Genomic DNA, 18,412 nt, shown 5'->3' with positions numbered 1-18,412 from the left:
CAATGTCTGTGCTGTACCAGTCTTGAATATGTGCTGTTCAGGTATACACATCTGTAAGTTGCAAACCTACTTTTGATTCATTGACATTCATTACAGATATCTCATGGTCAATGCTTTGAGGCTAAGACCCAGAGGAACATGAAGCAGCTGGACACTGCGAGCTTTTGTACAGAAGTTGCTTCACGCAGTAGTCAAGAACATGTGAAGGCACCATGGCACAGACTGAGGGCTATGTGCTTGTCTACAAAACTATAATTTCCCCCAGAAAAATAACTACAACTAAAAAAAAATACAACTTTCCCCAAAAAACATTACTACAAGAACAGAGAGACAGCCATGTACAGTGGTCAGTGTCAGCCTACTATCTGGAAAGTCTCAATTCAAGACCCCCAATCAAAGGAAAATGTGAAAGAAAAATTAAGGGAAATTTGCTGGGTAAACCTGGGGTGGAACACTCAGCCTAATTTTGATATTTCTTTTCTAAATAGTTCACATGCTTTACTATTGAGAAAGACTGGAGGGCATGAGTACAGTGAAAAAGAGGAGGGGAATCCAGTTACACCCATAACAAGCCCAACAAAACTCTCTCTCTCTGTAGCAAGGCAAAAAGTTCATACCTTCAATAAAACGTTGCTAGTCTTAAAAGCACTCTTTGTAGTTCTCCTGATGGTGGGGACTGGCAAAAGAAGCTCTGTCTCTTTCCTTCCCTGGGGCACGAGGAGGGGTAGGAGCCTCAGCCATTCATTAGTAGCTGTGCAGGGTGATTAATTGAGCCAGGCAAACTTGATCATCCAGCAGAGCTATAGAGCCAACCTCCCTCATTGGCTGAGGCTGCTCCTCCCCCCTTTGGAAAAAGGGAGGGGGAAGAGGGAGAGGCTGCTTTGCTGCTCTGGCCTGTCCGGGGAGAAACACAAAATGGTGATGGAAAAAAACAGGCAAGGGAAAATGAAGCAGACGACAGCCAGTTGTTGGAGGGCCTGATTGGCGCCCTCTGCGGACCTGATCCGGCCCACGGGCTGCATGTTTGACACCCCTGATCTAACACTAATATAAAGCACTAATATAAAGTGAAAGAATAATTATGGCAGAAGACATGGTATGGATTCTGACAATAATCCAAACACCTGCATTCACATGTCACGTATCACCAGGGAAAGCTTTTAACTACAGTTGTGCTCAGAAAAAGGAAAGGTGTGTGTGGGGGTGAGCTTGACAGCTAGCCATCTGAATGCAGCCTTAGTCTGTTCACCAAGGCAAGACATATAATATTAGCACCATTTATGTAATTACTTGTTTTTAATTTGTGGGAACAAATGATTGTACTTTATAATTGATGCTGTAAGACAGGGGTATCAAACTCATTTGTTATGAGGGCCAGATCTCACATAAATGGGACTTTGTGAGGCCAAGCCATGAGTGTCATAAAATGTAATGCCAGGTAGTGGGTATATAAACTTTATAAAGGATACAGATAAACACAATTAAAAAGATATTATTTTTTAACTTGAAGTACAAACATGCCTAAAACTCTTGTGATATTTTGTTTAAAATGGAAATACAGGGGAATAGTGGGATTTGGCAATGCAGTTTTTAAAACAAAACATCAAGAAAAAGCACAAGGATCACAGCAGAAACTAAAAATATAAAATGCTCTTAACCTAGGAAAACATGAAATGGCTGAGCATTGCAAGCTACTTCCCCCCACTCCACTCCCATCTACTCAGTTCCCAGGTTATACTCATTAGGCACTCATTAGGCACCAGTTCATTTAGCAGAGACAAGCTGGCTCAAAGCATCAACCCTTTATTTGCAAGGAGTTTTAATTGGCCATAAATGCTGAAAAAGGTGAATCTGTCTTAGCTGCACTCCATTGAAATATATTGCAGCACAAAATTGCAAGAAAAGCACGGAATGGATTTTCCACTAAGGTCTCTGGGTGCAGAAACCGTAATGGAAAATCCATTCTGTGTTTTCTATGCAGCTTTGCAGGCACAGAAGCCAGTAAAGACAAGGAACTAGGAATGTTGTCAGCAGCCTTGGAGCTTCAAAGGGTGAGGACAGGAGGGAGAGGAGAGTGGAGAAAATTTCCAGGGGCCTGATTGGCGAGCTGGGAGTGGCCCACAGGCTGGGAGTTTGACAGCCCTGTTTTAAGACCTTAACTATAGCCCCCTACTGAAATAAACGTCTCCTGAGACAAATTTCTCCTGTAGTTAAGCTCACTAGTGTTTTCTTTATCTTAGTTTATAGACCAGATAGCAGAAAAACAGTTGTATTTTTGACCCATGTGCATTTTCCGACTGCTGGAATGATATGAGATGGAACTAAGCTCTGGTTTCCTATTGAGTATGCATTTCTCTAGCAGAGTTATGGCTTGGGTGGGACCACTCTTGTAAATTAAGCTGTAGAAAGAGACTGTTCAATTTTTATCAGCTGGATGTCTTTTTTCAGATGATGAGGAATTCCACAGAACTAGTTTGATATACTAGTAACAATTATATGTATGTAAATTAACATTAATTTCTTAATATTGTTGTTGCATACTGATGAGCAATTTATGGAAAAGTGAAAAAAGCTGGGATTGAAATAGACAAAAGAGGGGAAAGGGTTGCTTTTAGCTGGTTATTCTTTTTATTTTATTGTATAGGGATTTTAGTAACCTATATATGTAAGCTACTAGGATGAATATTGAATCACAAAGCTTGGAAGTGATCATTTAATGAAAAGAATGAGCTTTGTGCCTTTACATTGATCTTAACTCTGAATAATAGATGGCATAAATGCAAGAAAAGGTTAGTGGAGGTCAAAATATGAAATGTACCTCAAGCACTCAAACACCATTAACATTTTGTTATGATTTGAATGCTTTTTTGGAATTTAAATACCTAGAATTATTATAAAATATTGTCTTTTTTATTTCAATAGTTGTACCTGCCTACTGTTTAAAGTAGTATAGCCACTTGTTTATGTTTCTACCTGACAAATATTGTTTCTGCTCATGATTATCACAGTGTAACTATATTTGAATCTCATACAGAAAAAAACTTGTGTTCTAAACAGATATGGAGATGTGCAGATATATTGACAAACAATTTGTTTCTCTGTAGAAAATGGGCATGAACCGAACCACAAACCGAGGTTTGAGCATGGCCATGAACCATGGTGCCTCCCATGAAACCTCTTTGAACCTCCATGGTTCCCATTGCCCTCGAGGTTGAACTGAAGGGTGGTATATAAATCCAACTCTACTTCTGAAAGAATAATAGCAAACTTTAACAGTTGTAGTTTATCCTTTATTGTTTCAAATATAAGAGTCATTAGTAAAATGTGATATGATTAGCTGCAGCTGGATGCTGGCAGGATATTTTTAATAATGAAAACTTTGCTCATAAGCCATTCAATTAATTTAAGATTAAGCAAGCAGTTGCTAATGGCAAATGGTTGTGACTGCTCCAAGATCACCCAGCAAGCTTCATGGTAAATAAGGGATTTTAACCCAGATCTTCAAGATCCTAGTCTAAGACTCTGTGGTAACTTGGATTGATCTGGAAGAAGCAATTTTTTTAATCTTTTAAAAATATTATTTACTTATTTCATTTATACCTCATGTTTCTCTTGAGTGGGGACCCAAAGAGGCTTACTGTGTTCTCCCCTTTTGTGTTTTATCTTCACAACTTTGAGGAAGATTGGATTGAGTGTACAATCAGCAATTGATTAACTGATATCCAGCACCCTTTTCACATTTCATTTCACTCTGGTTCTCTGCAATTCATATTACTAATCTTTGCACACTTTCCTCCTGTATATACTTGCCCTTTGTCCTGGGGCCATAGGCTGTAGCAGGGGTGTCCAAAGGTAGCTCTCCAGATGTTTTTTGCCTACAACTTCCATCAGTTGTAGGCAAAAAACATCTGGAGAGCTACCCTTGGCCACCCCTGGGCTATAGTATTTTATCTTAACAACTGCCTGTCTAAAATCAGTTGGTTCTGAAATAATATATACCGTATGTGTATTCATATTGTTTTCTTAGCATCTCCAGTGACCATGACGACTGAACTTGGTTCAGAAACAAAAGTAAAGGAATCAGAGAAACTGGAAACAAATGTGGCAAAGGAAGATGCTGGGGATGCACCAGAAAGTCGAAAGGACCAGGAGTCTGAAATAGCAGAAGGTTCTCCTGTTCCCCAGAATCCACCTAGCCAAAGCAGCCCTAAAAGTTCAAAGAAGGAAAAGGATCCATCTGAAAGCAAGGGTATTTCTCGCTTCATTCCACCCTGGCTTAAGAAACAAAAGTCATACAGCTTAACAGAACCCAAAGATGAAGATAAGAAGAAACAGTTGGCAGTAGTGGAGGAAGGTGAATGTCCAGTTCCAGAAGAGACAACTCAGCCTAAGGAAAAACAGGAAGACTTTACTGTGAATCAGCAACAAGCTAAAAACGATGACAAAGATGGAAAAGATTCTGTTAGTAGTGCTGAGACACAGGTATATCGACAGTCTGAATAACTTTAGTGGGATTATTTTAAAGCAGGGGTGGGGAACAGTTTTTCTGCCAAGGGCCATTTGGATATTTATAACATCATTCGCGGGCCATACAAAATTATCGACTTAAACAGTACTTCACTGACGGAGAACGATTCAGGCTGGCAAAATTAATGCAAATAATTGTTTTTCTGTTTGAAGTCACGTGGGGAAGGATGGAGAGAGTGAGAGGGAAAGAGGAAGAGAAAGGAAAAGAAAGAAATGGAGGAAGAAAAAGGAAGAGAAATAAAAAATGGGAGGAACAAAGGGGGAATTAAAGGGAAATGAAATGTGGGGAAGAAATGGAAAGAATGGAAAATAAAGAAATGGGGAAAGAAAGGGTATAAAGGAAAATAAAGGGGTGAAGAAAGGGAAATAGAGAAAGGGGGGACAGGGAGAATTAAAGGAAACAAAGAAATGGGGGGAAGAAATAGAAAGAAAGGGAAATAAAGAAATTAGGGGGAAACTTACCTGAACTGTGACAGTCACTTTTCCAGGCCTTGCAGCAATCCTGGCTAGGCAGCCAGGCCCCAGGGAGGCCGCAGCATGGCTGGGCCGCACGATTCTTGCCAGCCAGCCAGGCCCTGCGATCCTCGCCGGCCAGCTGGGCCTCAGGGGGGCCTCCACGTGGCTCAGCTTGGCCCAGCAATCCCGAGGGCCAAACCAAGTGATCTCAAGGGCCATAAATGGCCCTCGGGCCTGATGTTCCCCACCCCTGTCTTAAAGGCTGTAGTTTTGTTTTAATTTGAGTTTATTGGTTATTTTAAATACACTTTTTTGCAAGTTTTATCTCTGTCCATGAAAGATTTTAAAAGTGCTTCTCTTTTCAGGCTGGCCCCTGTACTGTGAAAGGGATTGCTACAAGGAAAGTGGGGACAAGGAATTAGTCCTTGTTGTGGTTCCCCAAATTAAAAAAATGATATCGATGCAATCCATCATAGAAATTTAGGCAGTTATTTTGCATTACTCACTTGAACAAGGAATGTGAAAGAAATAAAGGTTGCTCTTGCTACTTCCACACTCCTCCTGTTCAAAACCATTTTGTCCATTGGAGCTATAGTAGGGAGTTAAACTTCATTAGGTGGTTTTCCTAATTGCAACTTATTCAGTCAATATTAGATGTATTGACATCTAGCTTTGATTGTTTTTATAGAAAATATGGAACAACTTTGTGGAGGATAGACTTGTACATGGGTTTGATCCAATAAGTGTTTATGCTGGTGAAAAAGGAAAAGGAAGGTCTCATTTGATCAACTCATGTTGAGGATCATGGAGCATCCTTGTACAAAAGCCATGTGGGAAAAGGGCTATAGTAAGAAGGGAAATGAGGTGGTGAGAAGGTGGTTGGATCGAACCCATTGGCTATTAGATACCAGTTACTGCAGACAATATTGGCAAATACTTGTTTCATTAATAAATGAAAGGATTGGCTTGCTAAATAGGGCAGGTGAACCCTGTACTGACTAGCAAGACAATTCTTTAATTTTTAATTAAGCTTATTATCTTGAGTTGGTTAGCAGAAGTTCTTGAAAAGAGGCTTTCAGAACTTCTATGTGGGGGATATCAATTAAGGAAGCCAGTTAACCATTCTTGTTGAATTAAAAACACAGTAATTTGGAATGCTTTGTTGCCTTTTTAAACAGCCTATCTTTACATTTGAAAGCACCAAAATAAGATTGCTTTCTGTATTTTTTTAAATATGTGTGTACAGCATAACCTTGTTATTTCTGTATTAATGCATTTGTTGTCAGTTTTACAAGTCAGTCCACAAAAATTACTAATCTATAGGCCCATGTGTGAATTGCAAAAGTCTTGTAAACTCATCTAACTAGGTTCTGAAATTTCAGACTTTTTTCTGCCAGAAAAGGGTTTGACATGGCTGTAAAAACTTTGAAATTTCACTACCTATTTGTTTTTGTGAAAACAAGATTTTGGAATTTTTCCATGAATAAAACAAGAAAAGGCTGGTCTAAAGATAGATTCACCATGTGCAAATTAGTTTCCCCCCACCTGTGCATACAGTTGTCTCATTATCCACACCCAGCAGCAGGCATTCTTATGCATCACACATGGCTATATGGAATGGTTCCTTGCTTAACTCTTTGGTTTTACTCTGGCCATAAATGGTTTGATAGGCAATTATTATGCTGTTTTCTACTAGATATATAAATTCTCTTCTGAATTTAAAAGCTGATGATTAATAATAATTGTGATTTACCATGCTACGAACGCAGCCTTATGATGCATTAATCTACACTCTCATACAGCCTGCAAAAGAAGACAGTAAAGTTCTTGTTTCTGAAGAAAAGGAAGATAAACAAGGGACTGAGGAAGGTAAAATGGAGACCAAAGAAGTGCAGACAGCTGAAGCTGAAATTGAGCAGGCTGTTCAGAAAACTCCTAAGAAGATCAGAACTGTCCAGTGTAAAGTAATACTATTGGATGGCACAGAATACAGCTGTGAACTTGAGGTAAGGGAGTGAGCTTGCCAAGATCCCATTTCTGAAAAGAAAACAATAAGCACTATATGCTTTTATTGAAATATGATCTGTTTAATATGATTGTAATTCATTATAATGCAGTATCCACAATACTATGGTTTATGACTAGGGAAGAATGTCATTTTTAAGGTCATATCTTGTTATTAAGCTATTTGAATGTATGCTGAATAGTACAATAATTATCAATATTTCCAGCACAACAGTATCCTGCAAATGTATCTTCTCATATTCCATTCTAACCTTCTGTTTTTCAGGTTATAAATAAGGTTCAGTTTTTAAATCACCTTGTACAGTGGCCCCATGAATGTAGTCTTTCTCACAACTGCATACTTTCGTTTCCCAAATCTTGTATTCCCAAGTAATTGCTTTCAAGGCCAGATGTTACACATCACAGGGACAAATTGAAGATCACTGTCTTCTGAAGGCAAGGTTGAGCCTTACTGCCTCCTGCATGCAGGGAAAGTGAACAAATGAGGATGGCCCACATTCAGAGACTGATGGTTTCCGGCCAACTTTGAGGAATTTTGAGAGCCTCTGATTTTTTTTGAGGTCCTTGTAGCCACATGAAATTTTAGGCTTGCTGATCCCACAAACAGAGGCATTCCTTGACATCCTCTCCTAGTCTCTGGCAGGGCCTGTCTGCAAGTTTTACCAGGGATGTGGGGAATATGAGATCATCACTGATGGGAGACTTGGGATGAATAAGACCATGCAATACAGTCCATCTGCATGGCCCAGCAACGACTATACTATTTAAGACTCTTAAGATCACAACAACTGTCAGGGAGTCTGCTGGTTGCCTTTTATCGTAGTTCCATTGAGAGCATTTTCTTATTGCCTCTGCGTGTGGTTTGGGAGCTGCACGGAAGCAGAGAGAAGGGTGCTCCAAAGAGTGATGGTAAGAGCACAGAAGATTTGTGGATGTTCCCTCCCCTCATTGGTGGATCTGTATAATATGGGATGTAAAAGGAAGATACAAATGATCTTAAGGGACCCTTCACATCCGGGCCACTTGCTATTTGAGATCTTACTGTCAGGTAGGCGATATAGAGTGTTGAAGGCTAAGACAAATAGATTCAAGGGCAGCTTCTATCCAAGTGCCGTGGTTAGGCTAAATGCAGGGTTATGAATGGTTATTTGTTTTTTAGATGCATTTAAATGGTCTATGTATATGTCCTTTTTTTGGGTGTTGATGTGTTGGCATGTTTGTGGAAGAGCACCTCATTCCGTTGCTCTCATTTTCTTTTTTGAGAACAATGACAATAAATCTATCTATCTATCTATCTATCTATCTATCTATCTATCTATCTATCTATCTATCTATCTATCTATCTATCTATCTATCTATCTATCTATCTATCTATCTATCTATCTACTGTATGAGGTGGTGCTGGGTGATGTAGCATGTGGTGGTGGAGCAGCTCTAGGGGTACCTGGGTGGCACATGTGCCCTTGATCAGGTTCAACCTGGCTTCAGGCTCAGAACTGGCTTTAACTTCTGTTCACTTATTAAAACCTTATTAAAGTTACTATATTCACTGCTTGTTTGTTTCCAGGTTCAGATCAGGGTGCTGGTTATGAAACCTTTCATAGCTTGGGTTCTGGAGAGCTGTACTGGATCTGAAATATGTCAACAAGTTTATAATGACAAAATGCTTCCGGATGAAGACACTGAGAGCTATATCAGAGTCACTGCAGCCGAACGAGTTTCTCACGTCAACAGATCTAATGGAAGTATATGCATATTCCAATTTTCGAAGGTCATCGGAGATTTCTTCGATTTTGTTACAGGAATCGTCATTTTCAATTCAGAGCTCTTACATTCGGTCTAACATCAGGTCCTCGTGTCTTCACGAAGATGCTCACAGCTCCCATAGTCATGCTCAGGGAACAGGGCATTCAGGTACATCCATACGTAGATGACATTCTCATCAGGACATCTCAGAGGAGGCGGCCCACTATGTCACGATACAAACGATCAATTGTCTCCAATCACTTGGATTCTTAGTAAATTTGCAAAAGAGCTCTCTGTCCCCATCGAGGAGACTAGAACACCTGGGCATCATGATAGATATGCAAGAGATGCAGCTATTTCTCCCAGATGCCAAAGTCCGAAAGATCAGAGAGGCAGCAATGGCGGTCATAAAGAGCACCTATTCACTGGCGTCTCTGGCAAAATTACAAGGTCTATTGATAACTACGATAGATGCAATTCAGTGGGGGAGGTTGCATGCAAGACAACTTCAAAGTTTCCTGTTGCCTTTCCAGGGTCAGATTTCAAGAAAGATAGACACCAGGGTCAGGGTCCCTCTATCAGTCAAGAGGAGCCTTCAATGGTGGACGAAGAAAGAGAACTTGGCCCAAGGGAAGGTATTCTGGGTACCAACCTGGGAACAGATTTTCTTGGATGCCATCCTGGTGGGCTGGGGAGCCACCTTCCAGAATTCACTGATTCAAGGTGTTTGGTCAAGGAATCGAAACTATCCATAAATGTGCTAGAACTGAGATCAATCAGGTTGGCATTACTTTAGTTTGCATCGAGAATTTACAGAGCGCATGTGCTGGTTCAGATGGACAACATTTCAGCGAAGGTCTATGTCAACAAACAAAGGGGATCAAGGTCATTGGCTCTTCATTGAGAGGCTTGCAGGCTGTTTGCATGGGCTCAGATCCATATATCGTTGATTTGTGCAGAACATGTGAAAGGGATCAACAACACGCAGGCGGATTGGTTGAGTTGGCAGAAGATACATCCAGGAGAATGGTCTCTCAACCAGATGGTTTTTCATCAGATCATCTCACAACTGGGAAGACCGATAGTAGATCTGTTTGCATCCCCGATGAATCATCAGTTCAAAAGATTTTTCACGAGGTTTCCTTGTCCTGGAGCAGAAGTGGATGCCCTGACAGCACCATGGGCCAAGAGACTCCTGTTTGCATTTCCTCCCATTCCGTTGCTACCCGAAAGCCTTAGGAGAGTTTGGGAGTTACAAGCACAGGTGACAGTAGTGGTGCCTTACTGGCCCAGAAGACTGTGGTTCATAGACCGTCATGATCTCTCAATTCAACCTCTGATGTATTTACCAATTTCAGACGACTTGCTGCATCAAGGCCCAATACTTCATCCGAGTCCAGAGTGGTTTCACTTGACCACTTGGAGGTTGAGCGGAAGAGCTTCAAAAAGTTAGGTTACTCTTCGTTGGTGACACAGACCTTGCTAGTGTCCAGAAAACCATCAACACAGAGGATTTACAATGTCACTTGGAAGGCGTTTGACTGCTGGTGTAAAAGGCTCTAGCCTATGTGTCCAAAAATTAAGACCATTCTAGACTTTCTACAATGAATCGGGGCCTTACGGTAGCTACCTTAAGAAGACAGGTTGCAGCCTTGTCATCAGTTTTTCCCAAATTTCAGGGAGTGAGTCTGTCAAAACACCCTCATATTGCACGTTTTTAAGAGGGGTCTCCCTATCTCAGCCTGCGCAGGTACACAGGTTTAACCTGTGGAGGTTAAACACAGTTCTTTCACCGTTTGAACCAATCTCAGACATTTCTCTAGTTTTTCTCAGAATGAAAACATTGTTCGTGGTAGCAATTACATCAGCATGAAGGGTTTCAGAACTGGGAGCTCTTTCAGCTAAGTCGGAGCTATGCATTTTTCATAAAGACAAAGTAGTCTTGCATACAGATCCTACTTCCAACCAAAGGTATCATCTCGTTTTCATAGAGCACAGGAGATCTATCTACCTTCTTTCTGCCCTAACCTGAGTCATCCTAAAGAAAAGACCTGGCATACAATGGACGTCAGGAGATCATTAAAATGCTACCTGCACAGAATGGCTCACATACGCAAGACAGATTCTCTTTTCATTAATATTTTCCCACCTCACATGGGAGGGAAGATGTCCAAAGCTGCTATTAGCAAAAACAAAAGACAATGCATTGCAGGGCATACCTGGCACAAAAGATACCAGTACAAGTAAGCATAACAGCCCATTCGGTGAGGAGTGCGGCAACTAATGCAGCATTTGCCAATCAAGCATCTGTGGAAGAAGTATGTAAGGCAGCCACTTGGTCGTCACTGTCAACATTTATCAGACATTACAGAATTAATGTTTATGATTCGGCTGATGCGACTTTTGGCAGAAAGGTGCTTCAACATATTCTGGATGACGGGGACAGTATTAACCCGGCCTGATTGGGACATTGCTTTAGAATGTCCCACAAGATGTCCTCCTGCCTCAGAGGGAGAACGACCATTGGATACTCACCGTTAAGGGTCCTTCTCTGAGTACAGGAGGACATCTTGGACTGCCCAAGGGGCCGTCATCAATAGTGTTGCCTAGGGACCATCATTGGGGGTCTACCAGATAAGTCCTAAAAAAGGTAGTTGTTTTGGGACGAACCAGTACCCATGCGGGGGATGAATTAGAAGTTCACACAGTGTTATAGGCTCCAGCGTGAGTTAGAATACGCCTGGACTTCTTCCTGTTCTGTGTTTTTTCATGATAAATGTTATTAACAGTTATGTTCTCTATATGTAATGTTATACTGCTACGAGAGTCGCCGAACTGAAGGAGGGTGCTTCCTAACAGGAACAGGAAGTTCAAATATTTAAATTTTCCTGCCTCCCTGTAAGGTTAGGAAACACTCACAAGATGTCCTCCTGTCCTCAGAGGAGAAGTATCCTTAAAGGTGAGTATCTAATGGTCGTTTTAATCTAGTAGAGACACTTCCTTTCTCCTCCACCAACAAACAAATGCTTTCCAAGTCGCATTATATATGTGTTGAGTGGAAGGTTTCCTGGAGGCTAGAATAGTCTCTGTCGCAGTTTGAGAATAGCCTAAGTGCAGCAACTTCTCCCTCTCAATCTCCAGGCGATTAAGTGAAACCACTCTGGTCAAGGATGATAGATAGGACCCTGGTGTAACAGATTCTTCGAAACTGGTAGAATGAACAGATGGTCTATTGACAGGTCCTGTAGGTCGCAAACCAAGGTCGCCTCGGCCAGTAAGGACCCACTATAATGATGTGTGCTGCTTGCTTGCAGACCATCCTGATCAGTTTGGGTAATAATGGTATTGGTGGGAATGTGTAAAGGAGTTCTCTCAGCCACGGTGCTGTGAGTGCATCCGCCTCCTTTGTCTCTTGACAGAAATATCTTGTGAAGTTGATGATTGCTGGGAGATGCAAACAGATCCACCTGGGGTTGACCAAAGCATGCCATAATCTGACTGAAGACTTCCTTGTCCAGGGACCATTCTCACTGTCTGATCTCCTGGCAGCTCAGCCAATCTGCTAGGAAGTTGTCCGTCCACTTTACATGCTTCACCCTGTTGCAGGACAAGTGATCCTGGGCCCAATTGAAAAGATTGCAGGCTTCCTTGTGCAGTGACATTGGTTTGAATCCTCCCTGTTTGTTTACATAGGCCTTTGCAGATATATTGTCCATTCGAACGAGGGTATGTGCTTTGGTGAGGAGTGGAACAATGCCAGATGAATTGTCCATAGCTTCAGAACATTGATTGGAAGCTTTGCTTCCTCTCTGGACCATTTGCCCTATACAGGAGTGTTCTGAAAAGAGGCATCCCAACCTGAAAAGATGGTGTCTGTGAAGATCAGATGACAGTCCTGAGTCCAGAACATCTTTCCTCGGCATAGCTTGGATGACCTGGTCTACCATTGAAGGCTATGTTTGTCAGGCAGTGGAACTTATGGGAATGTTCACCTTCTTGGATATCATGTCTTGGTAAGGTCGAAGAAAATTTGAAGCTGTCTCAAATGTATCATGTCTATAGTGGAGATTAAGAGATCTTGTAATTTGACTAGGTTCATTAGGGTAGAAAATTTGTTCTTTATAACCGCAGAAGCCACCTCTTTGATCCTTTGAATCTTCAGAATTGGCAGGTAAAGACATGTTGTTTGGGTGTCTATCACCACCCCTAGACGTTTCAGTCAGTACATTGGTACCAAGGATCTCTTTTGCAGATTCACTAGGAAGCCTAAGTTCTGCAGGCATGTGATAGTGGCCTGGGTGTCTGATCTGGCTCTGGACAAAGAAAGCGCCCAGATCAGAATGTCATCCAAGCAGGGATGTATATGAATCCCTTGTTTTGTAAACATAATGATTGGTGTTATGAGGATCTTCATGAACACCCAGGGTTCTGATGCCAGTCCAAATGGTAGGGTCCTGAACTGGAAGTGCTGGTTCTTGTAAAAGAAGTGGAGGTACTTCCTGTGGCCTGGGAAAATTGGCATGTTTAAGTATGCCTTGGTAAGATCTATCAAAGTCATAACCTTGTGAGGCTGTAAGGACTCAGCAATTACCCTCAATGTTTCCATACAGAAGTGTTTTGGACGCAACATACCTGTTCACAAATTTGAGATCCAAGACAGCACGCTAGTCTCCTGATCTCTTTGGCACGGTGAAGAAAATGGAGTAAACACCTTGTTGCTCGTCACAGGAACTCTCTCTATGGATGTTATATCCATCAAGTGTTGAAGAAGAAGAAGATATTGGATTTATATCCCATCCTATACTCTGAATCTTAAAGTCTCAGAGTGGTCACAATCATCTTTACCTCCCCCCCCCCCACAACAGACACCCTGTGAGGTTGGTAGGACTGAGAGAGCTCTTACAAGCAGCTGCCCTTTCAAGGACAACTCCTACGAGAACTATGGCTGACCCAAGGCCATTCCAGCAGCTGCAAGTGGGAGAGTGGGAATCAAACCCGGTTCTCCCAGATAAGAGTCTGCGCACTTAACCACTACACCAAATTGCTTGAAGTGTTCTTTCTGTTTTTCGAGGGTGTTTGTGCTCTGTGGACTGAAAGAATTGTGTGGGTGGAAGAGACTATTTTGTACGCATTGGAGATGATTTTCCAGCACCAGTTGTCTGCCGGAGATGCTGCCTACTGTTGGGTGAAATGTTGAAGGCAGGCTCTGACGGGAATCTGAAGATAGTCGTGCCTTGTTTGACTTGGAGTTCCCAGTCGGATCTATCCAGCTGTTTATCCCCAAACTTAGTGAATCTATTCAGGAAGTTCTGCCTTCAGAATGGCTGTTTGTTGTTGTTCCATGAAGCTCATCTGGAGTCCTGGTGAAGCCTTGGGAGGGTATGCTGAATCCGAAAGGATGATGAATAGGAATGTTTCCTATCTTGCCTTCGTAAGAACTTAGGCATCACCTTCTTCTTGTCTTTAATTTTAATTAGTATGTTATCTAGGGCTGGTTCAAAGAGGAGCCCACCCTGGAATGCTTACGCCATAACTACATTTTTAGAATGGGAATTGGCTGACCAAGCCCTTAGCGTGTGTCTAGCCGCTGTGAGGAAGAAGTCACACGTGATGCTCTCTCTCGGCTTGGCTTCGCGAACGAAGATTTAAGAAGGGTGCAATAGTCCACGTTTGCTGCAGGCTCGCTGGTGGCTGACAAGACCAATGCGGGACAGGCAGGTCCGGCCACAGTGGCTGCAGGGAAAAGTCTGATTTAGGGTTGGTCCTGTAGCAGTGCGATTCTTCCTCAATCTCCTTTTGTCCTCAAGACCAGCTATGCGTGTGTTCTCAAAGGAAGAGACAGCCTGGTGGATGGTGTGCCTCCATGCTTTGCGATCTGAGGCTAGGTCAGACCACTGGTGATGGTTGATGTGACAGGTGCTAAGGGATTTCTTCAAGGAGTCCTTGTACCTCTTCTTTGGTGCCCCTCTATTTCGATGGCCGGTGGAGAGTTCGCCATACAGGGCAATCTTGGGAAGGCGGTGGTTTTCCATCCTAGAAATATGCCCTGCCCAGCGCAGCTGCGTCTTCAACAGCAGTGCCTCGATGCTGGTAACCTCTGCCCGCTTGAGGACTTCAGTGTTGGTCACAAAGTCACTCCAGTGGATGTTGAGGATGGTGCGAAGGCAGCGCTGATGAAAGCGCTCAAGGAGTCGCAGGTGATGACGGTATAAAACCCACGATTCGGAGCCATAGATGAGGGTTGTCATCACAACCGCTTTGTAAACATTGATCTTTGTGCCTTTTTTCAGATGCTTGTTGCTCCACACTCTTTTGTGCAGTCGGCCAAATGCGCGGTTTGCCTTTGCCAGCCTGTTGTCAATCTCCTTGTCGATCTTGGCATCTGAGGAGATGATGCACCCCAGGTAGCTGAACTGCTGGACTGTCTTCAGAACTGATTCACCCACAGTGATGCAGGGAGGGTGATAATCTTCCTGGGGTGCAGGCTGGTGGAGAACTTCTGTCTTCTTCAGACTAACTTCTAGGCCGAATAGCTTGGCAGCCTCTGCAAAGCAGGACGTCATATGCTGCAGAGCTGATACCGAGTGGGAGACGAGTGCAGCATCATCAGCAAACAGTAGCTCTCGGATGAGTTTTTCCATTGTCTTGGAGTGGGCCTTTAGTCGCCTCAGGTTGAACAGGCTGCCATCGGTGCGATAGCGGATGTAGACACCATCGTCCTCATCTAGATCTACTGCGGCTCTTTGAAGCATCATGCTAAAGAAGATCGTAAAGAGAGTTGGCGCGAGAACGCAGCCTTGCTTTACACCTGTGCCTATTGGGAAGGGCTCCGAGAGGTCGTTGCAGTGTCTGACTTGGCCTCGCTGGTCTTCGTGTAGCTGGATGATCATGCTGAGGAACCTTGGGGGACATCCTAAACGTTCCAAGATTTGCCACAGGCCTTTCCTGCTAACGGTATCGAAAGCTTTGGTAAGGTCGACAAAAGTCACATACAGACCCTTGTTCTGTTCCCTGCATTTCTCTTGGAGCTGCCTGAGAACAAATACCATGTCGGTGGTGCTCCTGTTAGCTCTGAAGCCGCACTGGCTCTCTGGGAGGAGTTCTTCTGCAATGGTGGGCACCAGTCTGTTCAGGAGTATTCTGGCAAGGATTTTGCCTGCGATGGAGAGCAGGGTTATCCCCCGGTAGTTGGAGCAGTCTGACTTTTCCCCTTTGTTCTTGTATAGGGTGATGATGATTGCATCGCGAAAGTCCTGTGGTAATTTGCCTTGTTCCCAGCAGGTGACAAGTACTTTGTGAAGTGAGCTATGTAGTACTGTGCCCCCATGCTTCCAGATCTCTGGTGGAATTCCATCAACTCCTGCTGCCTTGCCACTTTTCAGTTGCTTGATGGCTTTAACAGTCTCTTCTAGGGTGGGGATCTCATCCAACTCTGTTTTCACCGGTTGAAGTGGGGTGAGGTGGATTGCTGAATCTTGAACTACGCGGTTGGCACTGAAGAGAACCTGAAAATACTCCGACCACCGGTTCAGTATGGATGCCTTGTCTGTGAGGAGCACTTGGCCGTCTGCACTATGCAAGGGACTCTGAGCCTGATATGATGGACCATATACTGCCTTCAGGGCTTCGTAGAACCCTCTTAAATCACCAGTGTCTGCACACAGCTGGGTTCTCTCTGCAAGCTTGGTCCACCACTCGTTCTGAATGTCTCGAAGCTTGCGCTGGAGGTTGCTACATGCAGCGCGAAAGGTTGCTTTTTTCCCAGGACAGGAGGGCTGAGCAAGATGTGCTTGGTAGGCAGATCTCTTTTTTGCCAGTAATTCTTGGATCTCTTGATTGTTCTCATCAAACCAGTCCTTGTTCTTCCTTGTGGAGAACCCGAGGACTTCTTCAGAGATCTGCAGGACGGTAGTTTTTAGGTGTTCCCAGAGTGCTTCTGGAGAAGGGTCTGTGGGGCAACTGAGGTCCTCAATTCTTGACTGGAGTTTTGCCTGGAAGGCAGCTTTAACTTCGGCTGACTGGAGGCTGCCAACCTGAAACTTCCTCCGAGGGATACCTCCTCTCCTGGGTGTGGGTTTAAAGTGAAGACGGAGATTGCAGCGTACAAGACGATGATCCGTATGACATTCTGCGCTGGGCATTACTCGGGTGTGTAAGACATCTCGAAGGTCTCTCTGGCGCACCAGAATGTAGTCGATAAGGTGCCAGTGCTTGGACCGTGGGTGCATCCAGGTTGTCTTCAGACTGTTCTTCTGCTGGAAGATAGTGTTGGTGATGGTGAGCTGGTGCTCCATGCAGAATTCTAGCAGGAGGCGCCCGTTGTCATTGCAGTTGCCAATGCCGTGTTTGCCAAGTACTCCTTTCCAGGCTTCCGAGTCTTTACCTACTCTGGCATTGAAGTCGCCAAGGATGATCACCTTGTCCTCTGTAGGGGTCTTCCGTACGAGGTTGCGTAGATCAGCATAGAACTTGTTCTTTTCTGCAGGATCTGCTTGAAGGGTTGGGGCATACACACTGAAGAGTGTTGCATGCTGCTTGTTTTGAAGTGGGAGGCGCATGGACATGATGCGATCTGAGTGACCTGTTGGAAGGTTTTCGAGTTTGGAGGCAATGGAGTTCCTGACCATGAAGCCAACGCCAGAAAGGCGGCTCTCAGCCTTTGACTTACCCGACCAGTAGAGGGTATAGCCAGCACCGTGTTCTTGAAGACTACCTTCCTCAGGGAAACGGACCTCACTGAGAGCTGCTATGTCGATATTCAACCTGAGAAGTTCGTGGGCAACTAGAGCAGAGCGTCGTTCAGGGCGACCACTGCCTACTGTGTCAAGCATGGTTCTGATGTTCCAACACGCAAGCTTTAGTCTTTGCACACTTTGTGAGGCAGGTGCATGCCTTTTCTTTGTTGTTATTTTTCGACCGCAAGTAAGGATGCCCGTTGACCGCGGCTAGCCAACTGGGGTGGGGGAGACGAGCTTTGTTTAGGCCACCTTTTCTAGGCCCCTCTCCGTGTGGAGCAAGCAGTGCTGTCCCTAGATAAGGCTGCTTGGTCGTTCAGGGTGCTGCCGAAAGATGCTTTCGTCTCCGGGTTAGCATCAGGCGACCAATATCCTGAACCGCCTACATGCAGGATCGGGACTGCGGCTTCCAGTGGCACCTTCCACCTGCCGTTTCGCCCCTTGCCTATCGCTGCAGGACTTGATGCGTTGTGGGTTGTGTGTGTGGATATGCCCTTCAGGCCTGCGCAGAGGAATTTTTTAGGTGAAGCGCAGTGTGCGCGGTACTGGCTCCACCCTTTCACCTGGGGGTCATCTGCCATGGCCCAGTAAGCCGGGACGCCGGCAGTGAGTCCTCCAGGTGGTAGGTGTTACATTAACGAGCTCTATCTGCCCGGGTTTGATGTTAGAGTTTTCCTTCTCTTAGGCTGACGAAGTTGGTGGGCCCAGCCTGCCCATCCGGTTATACCGCCGGACAATTCGGTCGCACCATGACGTAGCAAACTCTGTGAAAACGGGGGGGACCAGCGAGAAGGTGTTGCTACGGATGCAGTAATGCAGGAGAGGCCATTGCAGTGACCATCTGCCAGGCATAGCCAGACAGTGACCACGCGGCGTTCACTACACCGGGAGAGGAGAGGCTATGTATTGCGCATGCACTTTCC

The 18,412-nt window shown here is 44.1% G+C and overlaps 1 protein-coding gene across 16 annotated transcripts in view; it reads left to right on the top strand.

Moving 5' to 3' along the window:
* EPB41L2 (erythrocyte membrane protein band 4.1 like 2) overlaps positions 1-18,412 on the top strand; it is a 159,783-nt gene that overhangs the window by 48,333 nt on the left and 93,038 nt on the right. For all 16 annotated transcript variants that reach the window (XM_060239360.1, XM_060239351.1, XM_060239316.1 and 13 more), the window contains exons 2-3: positions 4,028-4,482; positions 6,786-6,989. In XM_060239360.1, the coding sequence (XP_060095343.1) occupies positions 4,042-4,482; positions 6,786-6,989 (645 nt within the window). In that variant the 5' untranslated portion in view covers positions 4,028-4,041. The remainder of the gene's footprint in view (positions 1-4,027; positions 4,483-6,785; positions 6,990-18,412) is intronic.

The sequence above is a fragment of the Heteronotia binoei genome, chromosome 1 (assembly GCF_032191835.1).
Source record: "Heteronotia binoei isolate CCM8104 ecotype False Entrance Well chromosome 1, APGP_CSIRO_Hbin_v1, whole genome shotgun sequence".
Lineage (NCBI taxonomy): Eukaryota > Metazoa > Chordata > Lepidosauria > Squamata > Gekkonidae > Heteronotia > Heteronotia binoei.
Note: the sequence above shows the minus strand (reverse complement) of the source record. Positions and strands in the feature narration are given on the sequence as shown.